The sequence below is a fragment of the Camarhynchus parvulus genome, chromosome 3 (assembly GCF_901933205.1).
Source record: "Camarhynchus parvulus chromosome 3, STF_HiC, whole genome shotgun sequence".
Classification (NCBI taxonomy): Eukaryota; Metazoa; Chordata; class Aves; order Passeriformes; family Thraupidae; genus Camarhynchus; species Camarhynchus parvulus.
The window spans coordinates 72,691,217-72,714,518 of NC_044573.1; the positions used below are offsets into that span (position 1 = coordinate 72,691,217).

General features: G+C 37.5%; 1 protein-coding gene across 6 annotated transcripts in view; it reads left to right on the forward strand.

Annotated features, from left to right (window-relative positions):
- Positions 1-23,302, forward strand: part of PUM2 (pumilio RNA binding family member 2) — a 69,219-nt gene that overhangs the window by 22,314 nt on the left and 23,603 nt on the right. For all 6 annotated transcript variants that reach the window (XM_030946081.1, XM_030946079.1, XM_030946082.1 and 3 more), the window contains exons 2-10: positions 556-624; positions 6,233-6,338; positions 6,620-6,807; positions 7,429-7,601; positions 10,582-10,852; positions 11,148-11,241; positions 13,097-13,222; positions 14,389-14,528; positions 16,213-16,351. In XM_030946081.1, the coding sequence (XP_030801941.1) occupies positions 574-624; positions 6,233-6,338; positions 6,620-6,807; positions 7,429-7,601; positions 10,582-10,852; positions 11,148-11,241; positions 13,097-13,222; positions 14,389-14,528; positions 16,213-16,351 (1,288 nt within the window). In that variant the 5' untranslated portion in view covers positions 556-573. The remainder of the gene's footprint in view (positions 1-555; positions 625-6,232; positions 6,339-6,619; positions 6,808-7,428; positions 7,602-10,581; positions 10,853-11,147; positions 11,242-13,096; positions 13,223-14,388; positions 14,529-16,212; positions 16,352-23,302) is intronic.

Below are 23,302 nucleotides of genomic sequence, written 5' to 3' on the forward strand. Positions count from 1 at the left end.
TTAAAAAAAAACAAACCAAACACCAACCTGTGGAGAAGTAAAAATGTGATTTCCTGGAAGAAAACATGAGGAATTGTGATAATACACTCAGTTACTAGATTGTAAAAGCAACACATTGCTAGTAGGTTTTGTGACCTGCCTTGTAAGCTTTTCTTTGTTTGTTGCCAGGTGTACTCAGTAACAGTGTGCAACAGTTCCTCTCCTTTCTGAAGGATTTTATATGGCCAAATCTTTAATTTCACCTCTTTCTTTCACATTCATTGCAAAGGTGCTATTGGCTACCGTTCCTATACTGAGCAATATCTGTACCGATATGTCGAGATTAAATTGTTTAAGTCTCTTGGAATTTCTTGCATGTTATTAATATTAGCAGGGTACATTAAATTGGTCACTAACTGTATCTGGTAATGAAATCCAGACTCATGTTCGGACTGAATGGGGAATCACATTTTTTGTGTGCTTTCAATATGCAGAAATCTTCAGGAATACGGAAAACTCTTAACTTTTGTAAAGATATTTGACTAATGGATTTTTCTTTTGGTTTTTCCACTGCAGGTTCGATCTGTGGATGAGATGAATCATGAGTTTCAAGCTCTTGCCCTAGAATCTCGGGGAATGGGAGAGGTAATTACTGAGGGCTGAAAATCCAGTTGGTGGTTTGGAATTGTTGGTACAGTTTAAGAAGTCTAAATAATACAACATGAAGCAAAGAGCTTCTCTTAAGACCAAGTTAATTGTTTCTGTCTTAGGTGAAGGGAAGCTAATTACATTAAAAGAATGTTGGGATTGTTATTGACTGGTTCTGCTGTTCTATGTCATTCTTGTTAGATGAGTGATAGTTCTAGGAAACTGAAAGGGTTAGTTTTTGTAAGAGTGTACAATTCTATGAAAGGAGGCATGGTTTCAGTCTCACTGTATCTAAGCTAGTGGAACTTGCTACTCCTGAGAAGCCAGGGAAACTGGGATTTGGAAAAAAGGTTTGGCTCCAGAAAAATGAACTGGCATACCCAGCAGAAATGTGTGGTAATTTGCTATTTTTTCACTGGTAATTACTCCTTAAAAGATTTTAACTAGGCTGAAGAGTGCTGTTATGTAATTTAGCTGGAGGGAAGAAGAACTATTTCTTTTGACTGATTTGATTTGTTTGGGTTTTTTTAAGTCAGTGTACTTTAAGGTTGGGAGAAGGAATTTAAGAACATGCAGGATGACTTGGCTTCTTCAAAAGCAGTTCCCCGAACTGTTTAGAAGGTTATTGACAAGTATTAGAATTATTTGCCCTGACAGGAACCTGGTAAAGAAATTCATGTTGAACTAAGATTTCAAATGTGGATCCTTTTGTCTTGCTGAGTATTTATCTAATTCAATTGATGGTTGAACCAGTGACAATATTGCAGCCTAACTTTCTTAAAATGATGGTAGGAATCTTTATGGAAACCATAACTACTGATGAAAAATAAGTGCTGTGCTCTAGTTGCTAAGTGTTTCTGAGCTGACACATGGCCATTCCTACTTGATTTTTTAATTTAATGAAGCATTCAAGCGATCACTTGGCTTTTCAGCAGTTTTTGCTTCATCCAGGGTTGTCTTTGCACCATCTCCCATTTGAAAAAAATAATAGATGGAGCCCTGTTCTTTAGAAACCTGAGTAGCCACACTACTCCCCTCCCAGTTCTTAAAACTGCTTTTGAAAAGTAAAAGTGTTAGTAGAGTATCTGTGATAATACCAGCAGTGTGATAGAGTGGATGGGTAAAGTTCATGGTAGTATTTGGTCTTTTGACACCCACAAAGTACTGTAAAAAGATTGAAAGCTGTAAAAAGTGAAAGTGAGGGATGGCACAAATGCCTGGGAATTAAATTACAGTATATATGACTGTTCATACCCATCTTTATTTTAGGTTGTCTCAGATGGAGGGATGTATTTCTGCATGATTAGGATTCTGTTGGTTTGTTTTCATGGCATTCAGTGCATCTATAAAGATGTTTAAAAAAACCACACACAAAGAGTCAGAGTTTTGGTACAGTACTGCAGCATCAGAAATTGATACTAAATTGTGGCCCTGCACTCACCAGGTTATTTTGTCCTTTGTTTCAATGGTGTCTTCCAGGTATCTTGAGGTAATACAGGTTCACATAGCTAGGTTGACTAACTCAGTAATTTTCTTGATGTATTGCACAACAGTAAAGTAGCTCTGGGATACATTCCATGGCTGTTTTAATCTTCCTTTTGATTATAGCCTTCTAGAATATTAAAGGAAACATCCTTATAAAGTAAGCTAGAATTGGTGGAGGCTCCTACATGCTATCCTCCCTATGCTCTGAAAAATGTGAAAGAGAGGTCATGTCAAGTGAACTGTTTCTAGCTATTGGGAAATTATGTTCCTTGTTTTCTCTGCCAGGATTTTTCTCTGAACTGAAATTAATTTTTTTTTCATAATTCTAATCCTTACTGATACTTTTTTTCTGATACAACTGGGTATCAATACCTGGCTGTTAAATCTGTTGCAGACATCTTTCTCTGAATGTGTTTCACAATTTTAGCTTGGTTAAATTGTTACATTGGTTATTCACAGATGATGCTTCTGGCTCCAGCTCCCAAAATCTATGGTGACCTGTAATGTCACTTTAGTATTCTAAAGAAATAAGAACACATGGTGCTGTTTCTCTCTAGGCATCTGTTTGCTATATCAGGGCAAGCCAGAATGGTCTGCAGGACTTCAGTATGACCCACTACAGACACACAAAACTTAGTGCCAAGCAGCACAGAAAAGTAAATCTTCTTTTGATAATGTCTATTGGTTTAAATTACAGGATCGAAGCACACAGAGTTCATTTTAGGAACAAAGTATTCATTTCCCGTGTCAAAACTTCTTTTAGAGAAATTCAGCTGAGTTCTTCTTTGACCTCTGTAGGAATAACTTGTGATCTCAAAGATAAATTTTAAAAAATAATTTTAAAATCCTTCATTCGAGAGTCAGTAATGGAGACTGTGCAGTTTCATATCAGAGAGCTGGTTAAGAGACAGCGTTAGCCTAACTGCTTGTTATTATTTGTGTGTAGTGAAGGGCTTTGTTTGTCTGGCAGACACCTAACAAGGATCAGTGCTGGTACTGAAAAGGACACATCTAATGTACTTTTGGGAGAGTAGTCGTAGTAAGAAATACTACAACCTTCTCCATTATTTTTACTTATAATTGGATGTATCTTTGTAAAGTTTGTGTTTTATTACACTGAATGCAGAAAATGTTGAGGAAAACACATGCTATGAGAGTAAAGCACAATGATTTTAACAATCTGTGTTGATTTGAGATGACTTCTTGATGAAGTCTTTTTCGGTAGAACTAATCAAACACATTGTTTTTCCTGTCTGTTTCGTTTTTCTGAAAAGTACTTATTTTATTTGAATTCCACAATTAAAAGAATTGACAACTGATAGGGTTGTTTATTTGGCAATCCAAGAGCTAATACCTTCATTTTAAAAGAGCATGGTGTATGTCATACCCATCTGTCAAAATAAATAATAAATCTAAATCAGTGGCTCTCAGGGAGTTGCAATATTGGTAACTTTGTAAAATTGCATTTATTGAAATATTTTTGGGACTTTGTTGTGTAGAAAGTTTGTGAAAATCATTTCAGTAAATCTGTTTAATCTTCAGTAGTTTAAATTTAGCCTCTCAGTATGGATCATACATTATGTTTTGTGTTAAAGATACTTTATGTTCTTTGTCTACCAAAGTACAACTGAAAGCAGTTGAATTTGTCTCTTTGAAATTTGAGAGTAAGTAGTTCAAAAAAAAAAAGGCAAACCTCAAAAAACCCAAAACAAACCTTAAAAAACCCACACAAACAACAACAGCAGCAAAATCCCCCTCCCCGAAACAACTTGTACTTTTGCAGTGAGTATTATTGCTTCTTTCTCCCAGGGGACAGTTTTCCCTCACATACAAATCATATGAATGAGTTTTTATATCAAAACCAGTATTGCAGTGTGTTCTGCTCTAAGTTTGCTTATTTCTTAACACTGAGTTGTCTGAACATACCTGTCTGATAGTAGAATTTACTAATTTCTGGGTAAGCATACTTCAGGTAATTCTCATTTTATGGCACTTGAGATATTACTAGATCTGTTTTATTCTGACAGGGTTGTGTGAGGTGGTGACACCTTCACTTAGGTGTTTCAGAGCTCTCAGCTGGACACATATTTGAAATTGGCTTAGACAGCATTTAAAATATGATTCCCAAAAGCAAGATTTTGTAGATAACATTAAATGCTTGCTTTCTGTTCTACCACTCTCCTACAAAATGAAAATTATGTAGTATTGCAAGCCTGTTACAAATAGAGAGCTAAAAAAGATCTGTATATTCCATAGGCAGATCTGGATTTTGTAATCTTCTGCTTTTAGTTGAAAAGCAGTTGTAAGATTCCATTAATCTATTTCTCTAACTTCAGCCCTTAAATTTGAGGTAAACTGATATCACAAATTATGTTTGGTTGACACCTGGTGGTGATTCTCCAATGCATTTGGGAGTGGGCATCTCTGTCAGGGCAGATCAAAACAGTACAGCGCTTCTTGCAAGCATAACATTCTTCTGTCGTTTTGTTGAGCTTTGGCTGTTTATCATCCTCCCACCTGAATCCTTCTCTGTTAATGAATTTCTGTAAGGAACCCAGGGATTTGAGGTTAACCAGTCAGACACCTTCCTTTCTGGTAAGAGCTCTGGGCAGCACAGAAAACCAGCAATCCTTAATTTGTCCAGAGGAGCTCTTGTCACCTCTTGTTGCGCTGTTAGTGCTGGGGCCTGCGAGTGACAATCTTATCCACCTCCTCCAGAGGCTGTTTTCACAAGGGCTTTCAGTGTCATACTAAGAAATACCTATATTATATACTGACTCCTGTTACTAGTTTCATCAAGGCTCATACTAACCAGCTGTGAAGTTCAGAAGAGTTTTTTAGTCACTTAAGTTACAGAAGAAGCAGATTTCCAGAATGTACTCATTTATTGCAGACAGCTTCATCAGATTACGTTTGGTTTTTTTCCTAATTTCACAAAATTTAAAATTCTAAATACAGCATTACATTATGCAGAATCTGATGGAATGTGCAGCTTTCTTCTTCCCTACATATTGCAAGTTGTTTTCACTTTCCTTTCTGTTGATGTACCTTGTAAAGTACCTCTTCTGTCTAAGAATACAGTTTTTTAGTTACATATAGGGAAAATATGACATGTAGAGTTTGGCAGTTGTACTGTTACTGATGGGAAAAGGTACAGGAATAAACTAGTAAAATCAGAGCAAAAAGGATGCTAGTATTTGAGGAATTCTTGTTTGTGTGGTGCTTCTGTCATGTCACACTAAGTCTTCCTGCTGTTGAAGTCAGTACAAGAAGTGATACTGATCTAACATGACACCTTCTGTTTTACAAGTAGGAATGAAAAAAACCATACATCTAAATAACAGTGTTGGTATGTGGAACTTCACATATGAATGTCACAGATTTTAGCAGCCCTATGGTCTAAAGGAGCTGACTTGCTACCATATGTATTAGTCACTTTCTAAAATTTGGAACATGATGCATTTCCAAGTGAAGAGAACTTCACAATGAACTGCACTCTTTCTGGTTATCACAGTATTAGTTAACAGCCAAACTTCTGAGTCTTTGGCAGGAAGGCACTGTTAGTTAAAGCTTCTGAGAAGACTGTCTTGACTTAACACAGGGATTAATTTGATTTGCTTTTTTCACAGCTGCTTCTATATTCTGTCTTTCTTCCTCATAACTGCAGAATTTCAATACTGTTGGAGTTATTTTAGCAATTACTTTTTTACAAAAAAAGAGGCAGAGCAAATTTTTACAAGGGCAGATAGGGGTAGAATGAGGCAAAGTGGTTTTAAATTAAAAGAGGAGAGATTTTTGATTAGATACAAGGAAGTAATTCTTTACTGTGTGGGTGGTGAGGCACTGGAACAGGCTGCACAGAGAAGCTGTGGCTGCCCTATCCATGGAAGTGTTCGAGACCAGGTCAGATGAAGCCCTGAGTAACCTGCTCCAGTAAGTGGCAATCCTGCCCATGGCAGGGAAGTTGGAATTAGATGATCTTTAAGATCCCTCCCAATCCAAACCATTTTATGATTCCATGATGTAAAACTAATTTCTTGCATATCCTCTTAATATCCTCCTGCTATTTTTGCCCATCTGTAAGCATATTTAAGTAAAACCATCATCTTTTTTTTAACAGCTTTTACCTGCCAAAAAGTTTTGGGAACCTGATGATTCAGCAAAAGATGGACAAAAAGGGATATTCCTTGGTGACGAGTGGAGAGAGACTGCATGGGGAACTCCTCGTAAGTGATTGTTGTATATGTACTGAAAAATCAGTCATGATTACTGAATGTTACTCAAAGCAAATTTTGTAACTGAATCTTAAATTTTACTTTCCTTTCATTTTAGTTGTGAAAATGTAAACTGCATGGTGATTGTATTTCAATAGCACTTTTGAAAGTTTGATGTGGAATTTTTTGTTTAATTTTTTGTTATAATATTTCTGTTGTGATGAAATGCGTAAACATTACAAGCTGTATTTTAAAAAATACTATAGTTTTATTTATTTGTTTGTTTTTAACAGACCATTCTATGTCCCAGCCTATTATGGTACAGAGAAAGCCTGGACAGGGTTTTCATGGAAACAGTGAAGTAAATGCTGTATTGTCTCCACGATCAGAAAGTGGTGGCCTTGGAGTGAGCATGGTAGAATATGTGTTAAGTTCCTCTCCAGCTGATAAATTGGATTCCCGGTTTAGGAAAGGAGCTTTTGTAAGTAATACAGTGTGTTAAGCTTGCCTGGTTACCTGCTGTGGTCTTTGTTACATGGTTATATTTTCAGTTCTCTTTGTCTGTTTTTAGTTTTTAACTCTTTACAAGTAACTAGTTGCTATTTCTCTGTCTTCCTTGGTTGGAGGGGCCAGAAGAGGGAAGTGGTTTGGGAATTTTAACTAAATAGCTGTCTTAAAGTGCTTTCCTAAAAACCTTATTTAAAGGTTGGGAAAAGACTGCAAACTGCTTAATTTATAATGTGTGATGAGCTTTATTCTAGATCTTCTATGTTTTCATGCGGATTTGTTTTGTAACTGGATGTTTTAATTGTATAATATAAACTTTTCTGTAATTCGAAGTGTTACTGCTTTAACAGCACCGCTATAGTTAAGGTTGAGTTAGCTCTTCCATTATAAATCTTGGCATTCCTTTTCACATTTTGGCAGTTATTAATTGCATGTGGTTGAAACTTGGTGATCAAGTGACCCACCAAATGCAATTTCATTGACAACAAACTGTTTGTGTTGTTTACGTGCACTGTAGTGTAGAATTAGGTCACCTTGTGGTGCTCCTATTGTGTTCTGTTCAATATTCAGAATCAAACAGATTCTTTTTCCTCAGGGCACTAGAGATGCTGAAACAGATGGACCTGAGAAAGGAGATCAGAAAGGCAAGGCTTCTCCATTTGAGGAGGACAAAAACAGAGATCTTAAACAAGGAGATGATGAGGATGTTACTAAAATAAATGGCAGAGGTTTGCCAAATGGAATGGATGCCGATTGCAAAGATTTTAAGTAAGCTTTTAACTGTTTCTCAAGAAGACAAGCATGTCTCTTAAGGGCATTATTACAGTTCTGGTTTGTGTGTCAGCTTTAAACATTACCCAGCTGCAGACTGATTCTTCCCCTCTCAAGTCCTCCCTTTCCCACCGTGCCACATGTTTCTTAGGATGTCATTAATGTGTGTGTCACTTCTCATGAGACAAATTCATCTTAACATAGTAACTATTAAAAGTAAATGGGTACCTTCTGAATGTGATGCATTAAAGAGGGATGAAAACTTTAACCCTTTTAATGTCAAACTAAATTTCTTTCTCTCTCTGCTTCTTTTTAATGCTCTTTTGCATCTGAGTTGTTGTAGAGAGTAAGTCCTACAGAATTTTAACTTTCCTTCTGATTTTGCTAGTGGATACCACAGCCTAACACAACTAATCATTTCCCCATAAGTCTTTATAGAAGCAATATCTTTGACTAAGGTGGAGCAATGTATTTTCCTATTCATATAATTAAATGTCACCCATGGAATGGTGTTGCGGTTTGGTTGTTTTTGTAGGAAAAAATAGATTGGATTAAGCTCAAGCTTTTGAACAGTGAACTCTTGCATGACAGCACAGCCAGTCTGGTTTTTTTTCTAACACTAAACTGCATTTTAAATTGAGTATTTTTTAAGGGCTGATCCTTCTTTCTTGAATGACTGTGATGCATTTGTAAGTGTCATACAGAAGAATTAAAAAGATAGAGAACTAGAGTGCTGCTCATAAATTTATATTAATGTGATAAACATGACCAGATAGTTGTGGTTTCATTAGTTCATTACTGAACAAGTATAATAAAATGCATGCTTGAATCCCATACGTAAGTATTTCTTACCCTTTAAAAACGTATTTACCTGAGGCTAAAGAGGGATTCCTGAGGTCTATTTTTCAAGACATATCATTGAAAATAATACAATTCCAAGCATACCAGAGAGCTCACATTGGCTCCTTTCCGTTGTGTGCTGCAATATACACAATAAACAAAGTTACCTTCATTGTTACCCATAGCAAATGCAGAATAACTTCTATCCTGCTTTTCTTTACCAGTATCTATTTCAATTTTGAAATAGGTGTTTGTGATGTACCTTCTGTATTATTTAAAGAGAGAAGTTATTGAAAAATACACAAATGCAAAAACGCATCCAAAGCCAGTAAACCTCTCAGAAAAATAAAAAAATACAGCCATCTAAATGAAATGGGCCATATAAAGTGCTGGTATAGAGCCCTCCAAACTAAGGTTTATAATTGAAGTATTGACACAACTTTAACTATAGCAACAGAACAGCACCAATGTAAGGAGCAACCTGTATTAGCTAACCATAAGTATTAACAAAGAAACTTCATCCTGTCCTCCTCATTGTATTTTTATTGTACTTGTAGCATTTTTAAACTAAGTATGTACTGAAATAACTGCCTTTTTTCCTTTTGTTCTTCACTTTGTTTATGCTGTATTTCACTTGGGAAAAATAGGGAATATTAAATGGCTTTAAACTCAAGTTTTCAGCAAGGTTGCTTGCTAGGATACTTAGATGGTAAGCCAGTATGTTATATGCAATCCTCATGAGGTTGCTTTTTACATTAAAAAAACCTCTTGTCAAAAACCTCTTCCTTTCTTTGACATTTTGTCCAGAGTAATAAATCATACCGTGTTGCTGCAATAAACTCCCTAAAAAGCTGATTTCTAGCTGTACAGACTTAAGTGTTGTTATCAGCCATTACATAAGTGCTAGTAGATTTCTTTGCATTAGTCATGGGCTTCAATGAGGAATAGATACTTTGACTCTGGAGCCCTGAAGAGGAGGCAGAACAGGTAGTAGTGAGGCTGAGTCTCTGACCTAGAATTAGCAGTACAGCAGACTGGTCTGGCACTGTACTGCTGGAATAAACATAGGTTCTTCCTGCAAGATGGCATTTTGTATTTGAGCCCAGTTTTCACAAGTAAAGCCAACTTGAAGTTCTGCAATTCCTGAGAAGCAACACATAATCATAAAGTTCTGCCAACACAGTTATGTTAGTGGATCATAGATTTTCTCACACAGCTCTTTCCTAGAAGTTAACTTAGATTTTTGCCAGTAAAAATTGATAGTCTAAACAATATGGCCTCCCTCAGAAGGTGGGATACCACTCAAGGTGTCCTAAATCTAACCAAATAGTGTTGGGAATCTCTTTAGGATGTTACTCTGTTGACATCTCACCTCATCAGTTTGCCTGTAGATGTTCATAGGTGTACAAAAAGTCCCCTGTAGACTGCCAGTCAGATGAGAAAGCAATTCAGCTTTTATATATCATACTGTATCTTTGATGCTGTATATTCTATTCAGGGTTATATTAGGAACTCTTTTTCCCCACCAGTCATCACTGTAGTATAGTCTATTAAATGAGTTGTGTAGGAAGTGAAATGTTTTAGTCACATGCTAAATGAAGTGATTATTAGTTCATTTTACTCAAGGTAAAAATATATTGCTTGCTTTTCAGATGTGAAAAATGGTTACTATATTGTATGTTTGTCTTTTCCAGTTGAAATTTTGCTGTGTCTTTCTGTTCTTTGGCATGAAAAGCCCTTCGCCATTTCTTTTTTTTAAATTTCTCTGCAGTACCTTTCACGTCACTACCAAAATACAATAAAGAGACATCCCAAAATTCGCAGGTGACCACAGTTCACTCCATTTGACTCAAAACAGCCTCACAAATCAGTTTATTTTTCTCACAAATGATTTGAAGAGCTCTGTAGTCAATCTTAAACTTACCAAAAAAACAAATAAAATTATGCTTTAGAGTTAAATGCATCCTTTATCTTGAGCCATCAGTGCATGCTGGTTGAAAATGATAAAATTAGTCTGTCACTTCCCTTTATAAAGTCTCTTGAGTTCAGAGCTGCTTTGAAAGTAGAAATACTGTACTCTGTCCATGGACAGCTTTATTTAAGACTGAAGAATCTGTCTTAAATTCCTTCTGAACAGTCGTACCCCTGGAAGTCGACAAGCCTCCCCAACAGAAGTAGCTGAACGCCTGGGCCCCAATCCCAGCACCACAGAAGGATTAGGTCCACTTCCCAATCCTACAGCCCACAAGCCTCTGGTAGAAGAATTTTCAAATCCAGAAAATCAGAATCTAGATGCCATGGAACAAGTTGGTCTGGATTCTCTACAGTTTGACTATCCTGGCAATCAGGTACAAATGGACTCTTCAGGAGCTACTGTAGGACTTTTTGACTACAATTCTCAGCAGCAGGTTAGTAATGGACTGTCAAAAATTGATCCTCTAAGTTGTTGATTGTCCTCTTGATAATCAGTCATTTCAACATGCAGTGCATTGAATATTATTTTGTCTGTGACTTAGTCAAGGGCAAGTAACTGTATAATTAATCTAGAAGAATATTGTTGCATAATTTTCTAGTTTAGTAACTTGCTATTATGGAAGCTTGGTTTGACATATTTTTTTTCCATAAGCAAATCCAAGTATATTATAGCCCTGACTTTGGAAAACTGAAATGCATATTTTTTTTCTTTTTTTTCCTTCCCAATAGCTTTTCCAGAGGACTAATGCTCTGACTGTTCAGCAGTTGACAGCAGCCCAGCAGCAGCAATACGCACTGGCTGCAGCTCAGCAGCCACACATAGGTGAGGTTTCTGCACAATGCAGCAAGTGTCCCTGGCAAAAGTGGGTGTGTTGTTTTGATAGACTCCTTTCAATTAACCCAGTCTTCTCATTCAAATAGATACTGATCACTTGGCCTGGTGTAATGGTTCTCATGAAAACTGCTCAGAATGACTGTCTATGACTGTACTGTCCTTAGTGGATGTTTTCTGTTGTAAATCTCCCCCTTTGGGCAGTTGTATACAAAGAAATAAAACTTGTATTTTTGCTTCTGTAGTATAGCAGTTGAATGTTGGTGGGAGTAAAAGTTAAAAATGCTTACTGCTATAAGCAGTAATAGAAACACTAGCTTTATATACTAAAAACCAGTATGCAATTCTAAGATTCTATTGCAGTTTAATATTTTTAGTAATCCAGTTAAAAACCATTGCACAGTAGAATTTTGAAATCATATCGTTGTGTTGATTAAGTTTTAATTTTTCCTTGTTAATGGCACCATTTAAACAGCTCTTTCTTCTTGCAGGTACCCTAATGAGCTAATTCTTTAGCAGGCATTTTTTCAGTGCCTTTAGTTCAGTGAGTTAGTTAAACACACCAAGTTCTTCAAGTGCTGCAACTCAACAAGGAGCCTTCATTTCAGTGACAACAATTTTATGTTCCACTGTGGAGAAGCTGTTGGTGTTTAGGGGAGGGAGATTGGAACACACATGGAAGCAATTCCTTGTTTAAGGAAGGGGGGTAGTTGGGGTTTAAAGATTTCTACCCTCTCCACTGGACTTTCCTCTGAGAAAAAAAGGATTCTCAGGATCAGATGGGCAGGCAGAAGTAGGAAGTATCTCCAGTGACTTGTGTCCGTGCTCTCCTGCAAATAAGTTTTCCCACCAGCTTGTTGTTTAGGTAGGTTGTGAGGTCTGCTTAGACTGGGATCAGCAGCCTATAGCTGGGATTGAAAAGTGGCAGCTCTTTACAAATACAGGCTGAGAGCTGGAAGCATGGCAGATTGAGATGTTTGTGTGAGTCCACAGGTCCTGTCTTTGGCTTCTAAACTTTGGAGAAGCCCCTAATTTGTATGAAGTGCTGACTGAGTAGTCAGCTGAAATTTTTCTCTTTAAAATGCAGCCTCTTCTCATGTGCATATTAATAGAAATTTATCAAGAAGTATTTGGAAGGAGTGACATAGTTTGATGTGCCTTGCTTGCTGCAACAGTTGCTGACTCAGTGTTGGATAAAGTACATGAACCCGACTGACTGAGGAAACTCTGGGTTGTGATGCTTTGTTTGCTGAGTTTCTGCAGTTGTCTCTGCAACTGTCAATTCTGCAGTTGGAATTCCATTGCAATTCCTATATCAAATTAGGATTCTTGGGAAGTAAGATTAGCTTCTCATATCTGGCTGTTTAAAAGCTAGGTATCTGACTTAAACTGTCTGGTTAAATTTTTTCCTAATTGTCAGTGAAGAGAGATTTTTGTCTCTAGCAGGTGGTTTATTTCATCTGGCTGATTCACTTCACACACTAGATGACTTGTCTGCTACAGATTTCCTTGCAAGATTAGTTTAACTTTCAGATAGTTAAAGTTGGGCAAGATAAATTCCACTTTGAATAATCCCTTCTGTGTAAGGATGGATAGATGCATATGAGATAAAGCTCCTTGGAGTCTTACAAAGCAAAACAAATCTGTTAGGCTTTGGAATTAGTAAGAAAGGACTGATGAGAAGGCATAGAAGTGTTGATTTCTGTACTTACGTACCTGGTCTTAAGAGCTTCCAAAGTACAAGCAGTTCTGATTTTAACAGATAGGCTGTGTGATTTGGGTGGTGTGAATATGATGATGCTTGCTAAGAATGTTGGCTGTAATGAAGCTCTGTTTGTTACTGCAGCAGGCGTGTTCTCCGCAGGCTTGGCCCCAGCTGCTTTTGTGCCAAACCCATACATTATCAGCGCTGCTCCTCCAGGGACTGACCCGTACACCGCAGCTGGATTAGCTGCAGCAGCTACCCTAGCAGGTAACTGAACGCTGGAAGTATGTGTCTCGATAATGCAACCAAACAAAAAGAGAAAAAAAAATGGAAATCTGTCCTGTTTATTCTCTGCAAATGTAGTTCTAGGAAGGAGAGACTTGTTAAAAAATGAATACTGCCATTTTGAAAATTCTTACTACAATAGAAAGAATTTCAGTTTGTTATATATGGATTCCAAGTTCCTCCTGCCACTGGACTTTCGTATACAAAATGTAGGGCTTTTTTTCTGTTCTAAAAGTGTTTATCCTTAATAAGGAGAATCTGACTTTGACAGTATGTATTATTTTCAAAAGATGCGACAGCTAGCCTTTCCTTGTATATTTTTACTCAGTGCATTAATTTTCTAATTCTAGCTTTTCTCATTCCCAGGAGGCATGAGAATAAAGATGGTCTCCAGTGTGCTGAAAGGCCCAGACAACAGAGAAGCATAGGAAGATCTCTTAAGTTACTAGATATCACTGTGAAACACCATGACTGAGTATTCAAGTCCTAGCTAGTGCTCAGATTTGCGCATAACATTTAAAAAAAACCAAACAACTCCTTTGTTTCCACATGATGTTTCACAGGGAAGGCAGTAGAAAAAACTAAAAGACATGTATACATAATGGTTTATATGTACAATCATATGATACAGAGAGCTTATTCTTCTACAGGTTCTTCAACAATAGACTGGAAGAGTTAAGTGTGCCCACTTTGAAGTGCATCATGTATGTGCAGGGGAGGCACAGGCAATAGTGTTTATAAGCCAGGGCATCATACAGAAAGGAGGAGTCATAGATTATCAAAATCTCAGTACATCACTATCAGGAGGATAAATTTTGTTCATACTGTGATGTTCTGAAATGATCTTTTCTTCCAACCATGAAAACTGATTTTGAATGTTCTTTGGTACACAGACTCTGAATGCTTTAAGGTTTTTCTTTGTCATCTGAGTCTCACAAGGGTGTTCATTTTTTCATAAAGATATGGCTTGGTGTGAATTTTTTAAATTAACTCATTTGTGTTCATGTGTCATTTTAGCTAATGTGGGATTTTTTTCTTTTCAATACTGTTTTCTCTTCTGAAACTGAGAAGATGGACCAATGAGGGATGCTACAAACAGTATTTTAAGCAGCTGCACTAGATGGAATAATCATGCTTTCTGATTTTAGGTCCTGCTGTGGTTCCACCTCAGTATTATGGCGTTCCGTGGGGGGTGTATCCAGCCAATTTATTCCAGCAGCAAGCTGCAGCAGCAAATACCACAGCAAATCAGCAAGCAGCTTCCCAGGCACAGCAGGGACAGCAACCGGTACGTTCAGCATGAAAAGCAGAGCTGCCTTACCTTAACATCTCAGTGTGTAAGGGTCAGCTGCTAGAAAATTTTACATCATTCAGATGTTGCATTTTATTGTATAATAAATGAATGTTAAAAACTCTCAATTTCCTTATTCATTGTCACTGTCTCACACCATGTTAAAGTTATTTTACAGTCTCATTTCTTAAAACAATAAGCATTTAAAATGGTTCCTTTCTTCCAGTTGCTATTATGTGTGTAGGTGATGCTTCCTGTGTGTAGTAAATTAATGTAAAGTTTAATCTAGAAAACTGACATAAGGGGATGAAAAGATACATTCTGGTAATTTTAGGAGGATATTGTTTCTTTTAAGCTTGGGGAAAAACAGATCTGTGTTTTCATTAACTAACTGGAAATTTGAATGTTACACATTTTTCTGTCCCTTTGAAAAGTAGGGAAAAAAAGGTGTTACCAGTAGTTTTGGTGCTTCACAGGAAGGAAGGATTGCCCAGCTTATTTTTCTGTGACATTAATTGTATTGCAGCATCGCCATATGCCGTACAGTGTTTTTGTCCTGGTGAAGCAAGACTAAGCAATTGTTAAAAGAATCTGTTAAAAATTCAGTTTCTTTAGCATTTTTCAAGAAATACTTAATTTTCTGTTGTTACTCTGGATACATTTTTAAGCTATTGTATGAGTTTTCAGTATAAATGAATGGCAATTTTGACAAAGGAAAACCCCAAATTTTACAATAACTTTACACTTGAATGAATGCAAGCCTTTCAAATTTTTTACCAGCAGTGTGGTTAATTTCAATGCCATTCTTAGAAATGTAACTTTAGAAGTCTGAGATACTTTTATTTCCAGGGGTTTCATCACTGTTTTTATGTTCAAGTGGATATTTCTTTCTTCTGATTGTTTTTATCAGTGACCTGCATTGGTAACTGAATATATATTGTCTCTGCAGTTTCTTTTTGTTTTCTCTATAAAGTTAATACTGATTTATGCAAATAACACATACAGTTCTTTGTGGGAATATATTATGAGTTGTATTTCTCCCTTATTTCAAACCTGAAAAAGCTGATTTTAACCAAGAGGAATAGAGTAGTTGCAAGAATTTAGATTGCTTTTCAATCAGATTCCCGGAGATTTGCTGTCAGAACATAATAAAATATGCCTGCGTTGCATGGTGATGGAGTGTTATGTGAATGTTTAAAACTTAGTGGGTGCATTATTTACAGCACTGTTGGCAGTGGAGTGTTAATTATTTAGACAAGTTACTACAAGTGCTGAAATACTCAGATTTACATCATTCAATTGCCTGGAAGTAATGTCAACAAATGTGTTTATCAAGGAAGGTCAGGTGCTCAGTTAATAAATAATGTAGGTTGTAAAAAGTATCACTCTTACAGATTTTCTGCCTTCCTGTATACTCATTACCATTGATGGAACATACCTGAGTCCTGATGTCCAGAGCAGGGCACATATTTTATGGTCGCATTGGTCAACAAAATGGGGTATACCTTTTATTCTTTGTATGTGTATATTCTGGAAACCAACAAGGTGCAGGATTCCGAAAGTGAAAATCAGGGCTGAGAGGCATCAGATACTCAAAGCAACTGTTCTAGACTTTTGTTAGCACATAATAGATTGGCTTCCTTACCTTTTAAGGAAGGGGTGTTGTGTCGGCCTTTTCCAGGTCCTGCGAGCTGGAGCAACTCAGCGCCCGCTCACTCCCAACCAGGGGCAGCAAGGGCAGCAGGCAGAGTCACTTGCAGCAGCTGCAGCGGCAAATCCAGCTTTGGCTTTTGGTCAGGGTCTTGCTACAGGCATGCCAGGTATGTATGTTATCAGTGGATTAAGAGACTCACAGAAAGTAAGAATATTGGTGTTATTAGGTAACAGATGAACAAAGTGCTGTTCATTTACAATAAGCTGCTTAGAATTGAGTTTTATAGTTTTGTGTTATTCAATTGGTTTAAAATAGTGGCGCAGTATTTTTAGAGCACAAGAAGCTCTTCTAGCATTTGTTATTTGGAGCATTTTCTCTGTGTTTGCTGTTACAAATGTATGCACAAGAAATAAAGATTTTTGCAAGGTAATTTCATGTATAGTGAAGCAACTACATGCTGTCTTAAAAGTCATTTGTTCTCTGGTTCCTCTGCAACAGGAAGTATTAAGTTTTGCTAGAATAACTTTTTTGGGGGGGCATAATAATATCTAAAATTCAGAATCCAAAATTAAGACATTTAAAAAAATTACTGCTTGATCATATCTGAAGATCACAAAATGCTTGGAAGGACTCCAAATGTTGGAGCCTCACATTCTTCTAGTGTGCGAGGCTTCTGACTTCCTGAGAAGTGGTTCATGTGTTGTGGAGTGGTTAGGTTGAAGTTCAACATCTAAGTGTTTGGCACAGTTACCTGAGCAAGAGCAGTTTCAGTATACTTGGCCGTTCCTCACTATGAAAGTTAAAGTTTTTGCACAGTTGAGTTAGATCACGTTGATCCATTCCTTTGACCTGTGCAAGTTCTCTCCTTGGTCGACACCACTGTGAGATGTCCTGCAGCCTGGAGCCAGAGTTGTTCGCTACGTGCTCTGGGGCTGCATCGTGCACTTGGCCTCCCATGAGCTCGTTTTTGATTCTAGCTGCAGAGCAGACTGGCTATGGTGTTTTTCCTGTCTGTTTTCTTTTATAACTGCAATTTCTGTTTCTTCTCATGCAGTAGTTATCTTCAGCTTTTAGCATCTTTCTCCTAAAAATGAGGAATCAGCAAAGTACAGTCCTGGTACCTGCCACCTGCCAGGTGGTACTTCTGCACCTCACCGAAGCAGTGGATAAGGGTACAAACACTGAGGCGTATGAGAGGTGTTATAACCATCTTTGCACAAGCCTCAATGGCTTAGCTATAACCTTTTTTTTTTTGAGAGGGGGTGTGGTGTACATTTTTTTATGGTTACTTGTTAGTTCTTTGGATCTGGAGTGGTAGTTGTCTTAAGAGTAGTTCTTAAAACCCGTAAATCCCGCCCAGGTGGATGATTGAAAGTAATACTGAGTGGTCAGATACATAACCTCAGTAGTGCAAGAGCCTGTCCTTTGAAGAAGGTACTTGAAGACTTTTCCACAAGTCCTAAAAGGTTTTCCATGAGGGCAGGAGCCTTTTTATTCAGTTTCTGTTGTAGGCTCCTGCTTTATCCCATCTGATGCTTCAAGCCTGGATGGCCAGGGAAGAACTTCATTCTTCTGTATGTATTTCAGACTATTGTATAATAGGAATTGTATGCAACTGACTTAAGCTTTACCAACCACACTATTACAAGGAATAGAGCTCAAAATATAAAGATATTTTTTCAGTCATCATCAGATGGATTGGTACTGACTCAGGAGTGCTGGTGATTCCTCTTTTTTAGGTTAAGAAGAATATATAATGAGGAAACGAAATATGTGGGAATCTTGGTACTGGGTTTGGTGTCTCTGTTTGAGAGAGATGCTTGGGCTCCATTTATAAGCAAAGAGAAATAGGAACTTTTACTCTTGATTTGTCTGCCTCTATTTTAGTTTCCTGATGTAGGATAAAGTGAGTTTGGCTCCAGAGATGCCTTTTTCTATTACCTTACTATAAAATTGAATCTGGATGACTAAATAATACCTAGATACCAAAATGTGATTCAGTGAATCCCAGACAGCAACCACTGAGCAACACCTGTAATAAACAAGATTTCGTGTGGAATTCATGTTTCAATGGACTAAGATGTTTTACAAGAATATGAAGGTCCAAATTGAGTTTCAAGCTTTTAAATACTCTTTACAGAGAGAATATTTGTAGTTTGCTTCACTGTGAACTAGCAAGTCAGAATATATTGTTCAACTTGTCCATGCTGCTGTCTTGAAATTATTTTAGCTGCTTTCTCCTTGTCACAGCCTTTGTGTTGGATGAAATTTATGTTATCCAACTATTTGATGGCTTTATTTTGAAATTTGATGTTTCAGGTGTTTCTTGGTTAGCTGTTAAGGGAGATGTATTCCTGTGTCACTTAAGGTACCTATCTCATTCTGTGTGCAGAGAGAAGGGGCCTGAAATCCACGTTACTTTTCACATAATGGTACTGTTAGGTCTCCTTTCAGAAATCATAGAAGGATAGAATGGTTTGGATTGGAAGGGGCCTTATAGATCATCTCGTTCTAACCCCTTGCTGTGGACAGGGAGCTTTCCACTAGACCAGGTTTCTCAGAGCCCCATCCGCCCTGGTTTTGAACACCTCCAGGGGTGAGGTGGCAACAACCTCTATAGGCTACTGTTCCAGTGCCTCACCACCCTCACAGTAAAGAATTTGTTTCTAGTATCCAATGCAAAATTGCACTCTTTCATTTGGAAGCCATTCCCTCCTGTTCTATCATTTCATGCTCTTGGAAAAAGTCTCCAGCCTTCCTGTAGGCCCCTCTGGGTACTGGCAGGCTGGTAAAAGGTGAAACTTAAGGTTCTTTTTTAAAATCACTTAATGTGAAATGCATTTTGCATTGAAGTTACACAATACCATTTTAAATTCTTCCTATCCTAATTGAGCAAGTCATTCAATAACAAAGATTCTTAAAAAACAGAGTGTTTCTGCCTTAATATATGTGTGCAAGAAAGTATCAGAGGGTATTCCCAAATTCATAGGGCAATTAGTATACATTCTGCTTATCAATAAAACCAGTTCTCATCACAGGCAGCTTCTGGACTTGGCTTAATCATCCAAAGTCAGGAGCCTCCTTGAGACTTCAGGAGCCTCCTTGAGACTTCAGCTGTCTTAAGGAGTCAGTGGAGATCTTCCTTGTGCAGTTGCTGTAAAGGGACTGCAGAGCTGCTCAGCTTACCCAGAAATAGATGTCTGTAACAGCAGGTCAGCCAAATCCCACCAGAGGCTCCACTGACTGCACTGACTAGGTCAGATACAACTTGGTTTTATGGGGCTCACACAGTAAAGCTATCATGGTGCATCTGGCTTGCAGGTGGACATGTAAAGTGAGTAGTCTGGGAAAAAACACCCAAGTAAAAAGCATTAAAATCAACAATTTCTGTCCATTGGCATAGCATTTTCTGGTTTTATTACCTAGAGGAATTTGAAGTGTGACATTGCAGTGGGAAGTATGAAATAGAAGTCAGATTTCATTGTGGCAGATATACAGTATAGGCAAAGTTACAGTGGTTATAGAAAGTATAAATGGGTTACTGGCTGGATAGTAAGTTCTGAATTTGATTTGTGAGAGGATGTGCAGAGATAAGGCTGAGCATGTCTTCATCAGTACATGCAAAAGGTTATAGGGGTTCAGGTTTGGACGAAGAGAATTGGGGAGGGTAGAGGATGGCATTTTTAAAAGGAGCAGATAATTGAGTTGGCAGTAAGGAGTGTCACAGCTGTTAAACTGTGTAGAGACAACTGACAAACTGGCATATATTTGGATGTCATCACTGAGGGAAGTTGCACTGCTGGATGGATAAGGGCAGTACTAAGGATGAGGTGCATGAGCCAAGAGAACAGATTTCGTTTCCTCTCATTCTTTAGGTATATTCAAGGTTTGTGTGCTAAGAATCAGAAAGTTTTTCAGAGTCTCTGGTTTCTGGAAACGTTTAGAAATCATTTCGTCAAAAGACCATAGTTTTAAACTAGATTGTTTACTTTCACATTCCCTGCTGATACAGAGACAGTAAGTATAGATAGAGCAATTGAACTCTAAAATAAAAGGTGTGATTGGGAAATGATCAGGAAACAGTATGTTTTAGTTTTCTCACTGCATGGGAACACCACAGAGAACTTGAATATGAAGGCACTGAAGTAAGATTGATAATTGTTAATTTTGAGGGGAAATTGCACAGCCACGGGGAGAGATGATGATGTGATGGAAGGTAATAAAAACTGAAACAGGAAGAGAGGGAATTAGGGAGGAGATCTGCCAAGTCATCACCTCTTATCTCTGGTAAGAGAGAGGGCAGGGGAAGTTTCTAGATTTGTGCTCAGCTTTCTGGAACGAGGCACAATTTGTGGAATAGTGGAAAGGAAAGGAGAACCTCTATGTTTGTTGTGAGAGCTCTTCTTCAGTTACTTAATTTGATCTTGGATGGTGTCTCTGAAATTTTATTTTTGATATCAAAGCAAAAAATTTTATACCTTTGAGGCTGCAGATTCACTTAGCAAGGTTTTAGAAATTTCACAAATAGCCAGTCCTACGTTGCTTTGTTGTGGTAGATTTCAGTAGAAAGCTGAGGCCTATTTTGGTTCAGAATGTATTTCGGAAATTGGGAACAGAAATGAACCCATCAGTTCTCATTCATATCTTGAACCTTCTGTGGCACTATCTGGATGCTGTTGACCTTGCTTATCATTACTTATTTTAAATGTGCTGTTTGCGGGTGGATCACAAGTTCATATAATGGTAGGGAAGTATCAAGAGGGCTTGGATATCTTGTAATGTAAAGAGCAAGGGCAAATTTCTTCAGTTTTTTAATTTAGCAGTCATATGAGTAAATTATTTTAGAAAATCTAATATTAATTAGATAATAATGCATTAGTATTAATTTTAGTAAATTTAATTTATGGAAAGTGTAAGTTATCTCCCCTGCCCCCCTCCAGGTATTTTGCATTGGAAAATAGGCTTGTTTACATTGTGGGCTTGAAGTCATATAAAAAGCGGTATGTTAGCTTCAGATGAGTGGAAGGGTGTAAACATAAAACCAGTGGGTGTTTTATGCAGTTATACTTCAGCAGTTACAGCATTATCCATAGGTTTGTGCATTTGAAGAGGGTAGGTGGGCAGAGTAAATACTGCTAAGCATTACCCAGTTCTGGGTTCTGAAAGAGTGGTTTTATAAGATACAGCAGGAACAAACAGCAGAACCAACATGTTGTTATCAGTTCAACCTGCTATGAGTAGAAGCAGAAATTATGTAGGTGCTAGTAATTAAACATTGCTAATGTGTGCAGGAACATGTGTTATTATAATGAGCTTTTGTACTGTGTCACTAATCTCATATTTTGTGCTATCTGCAGAACTACAGTAAAACAGACAATAGTTTGTCACCTTTCCCTACCTTGGGAATGTAGCAACTTTTCTTAGTAGTAGGAAGGGGTAGAGCAGAGCACATTTTTGTAGGTGGAAGAGGCAGTGGCACCTCTAGCAAAGTATTTCTATCTAGTTCAAGTGTAAGAACCTGTTTTGGTTGGTTTTAACTGGCCAGATTTTCAGACAAATGATATGGAGGGCAACTATCTTCTTGTGCTGTTGGTGGGAAAGAGAAGGTAGATGTGCCTGGAATGCAAAGCGAGTAGTGAGCAGTGAGAACAAACAGGTTTAGAATTAGAGCAATGATGATTTTTCATAAGGAGTATAATGCATTCACTTCCAGAACTGTGAATTGAACCTAAAAATCTGGATTTTCATTGCTCTTGTCCTGTTCAGTGCTACCTGAGTCTCCTTCATATTTTCTTAGTGTGTGAGAATTTGGACCTGTGTATCCATCTTCCCTGCAGAGCACTGCAACCACCAGGCCAGAAGGCAGATGATGTTTCCAGCTCTTTTTTTGGATTGTATCTAGGCAGAGGAGATTAGAGATGTTCTAGAAATTGAGGATGAGAAAATATGACTTGGAAGGCTGGTGATTGTGGTACTCACCTTAAATCAGAGGTCCAGTTATGTTCAGGTCCATATGTATTTCAGAGAGAAATCTGCTAGACCTAGTTCTGAACATACAAGGCGACTGATGGGAACAGCTGACTTAAAATAGAATGCAAAATCTTTGTTCTTACATGTACAAAAATAGATGTGTGACTTTTGCAATCTTGTCTTTTTTCTTAATAGTGTTAGTATATATTTGAACATCGGAGGAATATTGAAATTCCATTGGGTTTTGTTTCATTGCTTCGTAAGAATACTCAACCTAACAACTAGAAATTGTTGTGTTTTAAATATCAGCACCCTTTCTTAGATTATTGTAGCTTGTCTTCCATTTTTAGGAATTCTTATTCCAATTCATCTACTTCACGATAAAGTGTCAAGAGCTTTAAAATTAATTCTCTTGCTCTTGTTCTAAATAAAGGGGTTTTTTTGCTTGGCTTTCTTTTGGATCTTTTGCTTTTCTTCATTCATATATTGTATCCTGTATTCTTTCCAACTGCTTGCTTTTCTCCTTTTTCAACTCCTCCTCCCTTTCTTCATCAATTCCAGTTCTTAACTGTCAACTGAATGAAGTGTTATGCTTGGATTACAGTCTTTTTTATTCCTGTGAAACTGGCTGGTCCAAGGTACTCCTGCACACACAGCATTCCTTTCCTAATGTGTTTTTTGCAGATGGACTTTAGGTGTGGTTAGGCAATGTGTGGAATTGCCAGACTTGTGTTTAGCTTAGCCTTTTAATTGTACTCGTCTCAAGAGCTTCTCCATGTGCAAAGGAGTACAAGAGAAAAATATTTTAAACTACTGAAAGAAATTGATTTGACAATGGTCCAAATCTGCCGGTTGTGTTGTACCTGTACCTTCTCACTATGGTGTTAGAAACTGACCTTGACAGTAAGTTCAACTTTAGACTACTAATCTTAGCAGTTATTTTTGTTGTAAAAAATAACTTGAAGCCTTTCTAAATCTTATTTTATCTCCCAGTATTTTATGATCTTTATTGCGTTTGCTTTGATGTCCAGCTGATATTCAGAGACTGTGGCAGAAATGCTGGTTTGTAGTTTGTGGTTAGAATATTTCAAGGAGAGAGGAAATGCTGGCTGTGTGAGCCTGTGTGTAGCACTGATCCTTGTCTCCT